General features: G+C 35.9%; 1 protein-coding gene across 1 annotated transcript in view; it reads right to left on the bottom strand.

Moving 5' to 3' along the window:
* Window positions 1–2,662: 2,662 nt before the first annotated feature.
* Window positions 2,663–6,000, bottom strand: part of LOC126746877 (protein pinocchio) — a 168,585-nt gene continuing 165,247 nt past the window's right edge. The window contains exon 6 of the mRNA XM_050455273.1: window positions 2,663–3,418. Coding sequence (XP_050311230.1) covers window positions 3,290–3,418 — 129 coding nt within the window. The 3' untranslated portion in view covers window positions 2,663–3,289. The remainder of the gene's footprint in view (window positions 3,419–6,000) is intronic.

Genomic DNA, 6,000 nt, shown 5'->3' with positions numbered 1-6,000 from the left:
TATGGCATTTTTTGGATAATTCTACCTGTTCACCTGGCGATAGATTGCATAAAATCAAACCGCTTTTAAGACAAACTAATTCTGAAGTACCAAGAGATATTTACTCCTGGACATACTTTCTGTATCGATAAATCGATTGTTCCGTTTCAAGGTAGGTTGATTTTTAAACAGTACATACCACAGAAAACCCACAAGTATGGTATCAAATTGTTCAAACTGTGCAGTGGAAACGGGTTTACATGGAATGTACGAATTTACGCAGGGAAAGAGCAAGAAACCAGAGGTAATGGTTCAGTGGCCACAAATATTGTTATAAATTTGATATTGTTATAATTTTTTTTATAATATGCCGCAGTCTGCATTTCATACTTGTTCTATTTGTTGTAAGGGGTACCGGAAGTTAGAGATCTTTTTCCATGTTCAGGCATACGCGAACGGCGGACTAGTGATGGTCACGATGCTTGGTATAAGATAAAGCCCGCTCTGTCCGAATTGCGGTACAGGGAAGGAAACTTCATACCACATACTAGATGTCCGTGATAGGTGGAGCAACGACACTCCAACGGGAAGATCTTAAAGATCTGGACTGGAACAACGTGGGCAACGATTTCCCGCGTTAATTTGGCCAAGCCTTTCTACCATTTTGATTATCCCAATTAGCCACATCAAGCTGTCAAGTTAGTTGCAACAGTTTCCGTTGCCAATCAGTTTGTATGCAACCACCACTTTTCTCTATTTTATGTTTTGTGTGCTTTTTGGTTCCTAGCTCGTTTTGCAAAACTTCAAAATGGGGGCGGACGCCATTTTGAAAAATAAAATTAAATAGAAAGAAAGGTTATGCGATGCATCTCATATAATATATCTCAAAAAGTAGTATTTATGTTGCCTATGATGTGTGCGAAATTTCAAATTTTGTCATAAACGCATTTCCGGTCGCCATGTAAATCATGTCAATAGTTAATATTTTATTTGTAATTTTTTGCATTGAAATCAATTATAATTTGTAGTATTTAAAATGTTTTATTGCCCTTTAAACAAAATATTTTGTGTCACGATGTAAAAAATCTACCCGATTTTCCTTTCGTAACTCGGTTCGAATAATAAAACACACATTATTATTGACACGACGGTAATTTTATTAGACTTATAACCCAACAACATCCTTTTCTGTCATCGAGATGTATTTATTTTTAATTGGTCTATGTTCATAAGTTTAAGGACATCATCGATCCCTAGAAGGTTCCCACAGGTCAGAACATAATTAATTTTAAGTGGTTACTTTTAAATGTTTCAAACTTTTAAAGAATACAAATATAGCCTATAAATTTCCATGAAACTGTCAGGCTCTTAGGTCTTAAGCCCTTTTTCACATCCCTTGTTGATAAAAGATGCACTTATTAAACATTTTTACATCCAGTAAGTAAAACAAGCTGGTAAAAAGGTCACAAGCTGGTAAAAAGTCAAAGTCTAGATACACAGTCGATCTCAGTGGTTGTAGAAGTCAGGTTGGGTCACGAGTTACCCGTATTTCATTTGCTCTTTAAACTCTAATATGGGTCTCTCTCTCTCCAGACTCTTGATGGCTAAATACTGGTCCAACAGTTGCAGTACACAGTAGAGTTGAGGCACTGTCGTCGAGAAGTAGTGTGTGAGTCGAGTCGCGATCGGAGTGAGAAGTTGCTCACGGATGTTTTCCCTATTACCCCTAATACCGAAGGCGGGTTTTTCTCTCTCTCTCTCTCTCTTTTTACACTTTTAGTGACCCAGGAAGGTCCGTAAGTACCCTTATACTCTAAACCCAGTTAAAACTACCTGTATTATTATCGCTAGTTATGAGTTCGGTCGTCGTATGTAGCAGCCCCAGTACTCGATATTAGTTATTCATCAGTTATTAGAATATTAAAAGAAAACAAAATGCATCCCTATAAAATTATACCCACCCAGGAGCTCACGGAAGACGATTTTGACAGGAGAATGTATTTTTGTGAACAAATGATGGCTATTTATATGGTCCAGAAAAAATCCTCGCTGGACGAGAGAAGACAATACTCAATACCCTGAAAAGGTTAACGTGTGGGCAGGAATTATTGAAGATCAGATCATAGGTCTCTTTTTTATTGAGGGCAATTTGAATGGCGATAATTATTTAGAATTGCTTCAAAATAATGTAGTGCCAACTTGTATCCTGATCCAGGAAACCCACAAGTTCCAGCGAATATGACATGGGTTCAACAAGATGGAGTACCACTCCACTACCAAATAAATATTTCCAGATCGGTGGATAGAGAGGCGAGGATCGATGGTATGGCCGGCACGGTCTCCCGATCTGACGCCATTAGACTTTTTCTTATGGGGATATGTGAAAACTATTGTATACAAAACTAAACCCACTGACTTAGCTGACTTACGAAGACGAATAACCCTGGCAATTAGATCGATCACACCTGAGATGTTGAGTAATCGACGTGTTCGAGCGTTTTTTCCAACACGCTCCCATCTATTTATTAGCTAATTTATTCCATTTGGCTGACACACACTGTATGGTTTCAAGTTTGCAATGTAAACTTTATTCATTCATTAAAAATGACTTAAAGAAAAATATGTCTAATATACTGTTGAATGACTGGAAATATCCAAAGTGTTTTAAGGAATAAAAACGACATTTATATGCTTTATTACTTTATTTATTAAAGGATACATTACACTTATGTCAGTCATACAAAACACAATATCCGTAAGTTAATATTGGATAGAAAAACATTTTTTATATGATTTTTATAATATTTAAGTCAAAAAGTACAAATAGCAAGATATCTACCTTACGACGATGAGATACATTAACTAGACTACTTATAGTACAATCACATACAAAAGTAATACCTTTATTTTTGTTGTTGACTGTACCAAAAACTATAAAGGGTACAAAGTAGATGATGATTTAGTCAATAAATAGCATTTATCCAATAAAAAAGCAATTTTTCTTTAAAAGGAATGTATGCTTGGTACCCTCATATAAAAACCATATTTACTAGCCGGTAATCGGATATTACCTAAAATTTTGGGGGGGTTTTAATGTAAAACATTGGCCTATTTCTCGAGCACAAGAAATTATTAATCAGAAGGGTCTCTCTAACCTTTAACACACTTTAGCCCTCCCAATACTTAACACGAAATTAATATTATTCACTATAAAAACGTAAATAAATAATTCCCTGTATAGGAGATGTGCATAAATTAACTTAAAGTAGACTTAGCCTAGGTGTGAGTTAGGTTAGAGTGTGAAATGGCGTCATGAGTTAGCACTCAGACGCTCCAAACGACTACTCAACTCTTGGGACACCGGGGACGTGGTGGCGCATTCTCTTTTTTGACCTTTTTGGCATTCCCCGGTCCATTTCGCTTTGCCACTAGAGTGAGACTGTAAAATCAAAAAAAAAATCATCAGATAAATAATAATTACTTTAATTATAGGCATTTACTAATATTCAGATCATTTCAAGTTAAGACAGTCATTAAGGGAAGATTTATGTCTAAACAATTTAAGGGTAACCATCAGTAGAGTCCGGATTTATAAGCATTTTAGATTATGCAGAAAAGCGAGGCAGTATCTAGATTTTTCTTGTATTCTCTTGAAGAATCATTTGTTTTTTTTTAGACAGTTGAAGTAATGTTTTTTTCACACTTCAAAAAAAGCACCTAAAGAAGGTAATTTCTGGATACTTCCAGACAGTAGAATAATCTAAATGTTTCATTCCTTTTCAGACAGACAGTCTTCTCTTGTAGAACTATTTTTTAATTAATTTATTTACTATGCGAGGTAAAAACAGGATTTCCTGCAAGTAACAAAAACTATTACAATCTGGTACAACAAAAAATGCAAAACGTCGAACTACGGGATTCGTTATCGCTATTTGGAATTTTCGTGTACGTTGCAGTGGCTGAAGTCTGAAGTCTGAAGGGTTAGTGGAGTCGGATCGTAAGACCCATACGTTCGCCTGTGCATTCGCGTTTAGTTTAGTTATTTAGTTTGTTTTGCGAATCAAGTTGTTTGATTTAATTAAAAGCGTGGCCCGATAGTTCATAGAAGCAGCGGTTGGCTTTACCTACGATACTGGTGTAGTAGTAGTGCTTAGTGTGATCCGAAAATAATTAAAACTAGTGACGTGTCTTTATTGTACACAGATTTTATATTTGTTTGAAAAAAAAGTTTAGTAAGTACCAATTAACGGATAAATTGGCCTTCTTAGATTTTTAAAGTATAAGGGTGTTTAATTTAGCTAATTAATGTATAAAATAGCCTTAAAAGTACGGTGTACGGTGTTGGTTTAAAGAAAATAGTTCTGAAAGGTTTGTTTTAATTGCGTATTGTTTTGATAAGTTATTGTTAGTTTAGTTAACGTATAAACTAAACTCTATTTGTTTATGTATTTAGTGAAAGAAAAGCTAAATAGCATATTTCTGGTTAGGTATAAGTTGCTATATAAAGTAAAATTTAGTAATTTGTATTGAGTTAACGGATAAACTCGTTAGGAAAGTAAGTTTAAAATATTTAATAAAATAAAAATGCCGCGTCACAAAGCGCCTAAAACTGATTCGTCCGATGAGTCATCAACGTCGGAGGATACGTCGAATTACAAGCGTGTAAAATCCAAGGTTGTGGTAGGAACTAGTACTAAATCACAGGCTAGAAATGATCAGAGATCTTCGCACACACGAAATCGTTCATTAACGCCAAGACACGAACCAACAACAAGACATTCAAGTGCTAGTCATACACCACCACCCTTTACTTCTCAATGTGTAGTTTCCGAAGAAAGCTCGCAGGATAAAATCAGTCGTTTGAATCCCTAGTTGAGGAGCTTATAGAGCATAAGTCAAAAGTCAGTGTCATTGAAGGCCTACATTAGACCAGACTGCATTCCAGAATTTACCCCTGGAAATTCTATTTTAAGTTGTTCTAAATGGCTTAAAAAAATAGAGCACCTTGCAAAAATTAATGGTTGGGACGATAATGCAAAATATTTTTATATGCAAGGACGTCTGAAGGGTTTGGCTAAGAAGTGGTATGATCAACTACCCACTTACGACTTTTCTTGGAATGAATGGAAAAGTATGCTTCTAAAGACTTTTCCAGAACATCTGGATTATGCTACGTCGTTAAAGAAGATGCTAAGTAGGCATAAGGAAGATAACGAATCTTGGGAAGAGTATTATTTTGGCAAAATGGATTTAATAAATGCTTGCGGAATTGCCGATACAAACGCCGTATCTTTAATCGATGGTATTACTGACCAAGCAATAAAAGTAGGAGCACAGGCCGGCAGATACAACTCACCCGATAAATTGTATTCAGAATACTTCCGCTTTGAAATCTAAGCTTTACCAAGAACTAAGAAGTCATAAACGATTCCAGACCGATATTTATAAGCGTTTAGGACCTCCTGAGAAGAAAAGTTTGAAAAACACAAACATTCTTTTGAACAAAGATGCTATAATTGTAAAGGTGTTGGACATCTTGCTTCCAAATATCCAAAACCAAAACTGGAATGTTCAAAATGTAAGCGGTTAGGGCACCTAGAAAAAGACTGCCGACGAAACCAAGTTAAACAGCGTTATATTATATCAAAAGCTTACTTCTTTCATTGTATGGTTAATGGCAATCCCACAAGATGTTATGTTGACACCGGTTGGGGTTCCGTGTTAATTAGAAGATACAGCACGTGAATTAAAACTAATCATGAATCCTAGCTCAAAGGTTGTGAGAGGATGTGTTATCCGCGTTCTTAGAGAACTGGAAATAAAATTAAGAGTGGATTGTATCGAGTCAAACGTAAAAGCCTTGGTTGTACCCAGCCATGTCCAAAAGTTCCCTGTCATGGTGGGCCAATCCTTTTTCAATTCACCAGAAGTCGCTGCTGTTATCGTTGGAGACAAGGTACGCATCTTAAATTCTGAGGATATTCTTAACGAGAGAAGAAAGAAAAAATCCACTCTATCCCA

The sequence above is a fragment of the Anthonomus grandis genome, chromosome 18, assembly GCF_022605725.1.
Source record: "Anthonomus grandis grandis chromosome 18, icAntGran1.3, whole genome shotgun sequence".
NCBI classification, from domain to species: domain Eukaryota; kingdom Metazoa; phylum Arthropoda; class Insecta; order Coleoptera; family Curculionidae; genus Anthonomus; species Anthonomus grandis.
This window is presented reverse-complemented; position numbering and strand designations above follow the sequence as displayed.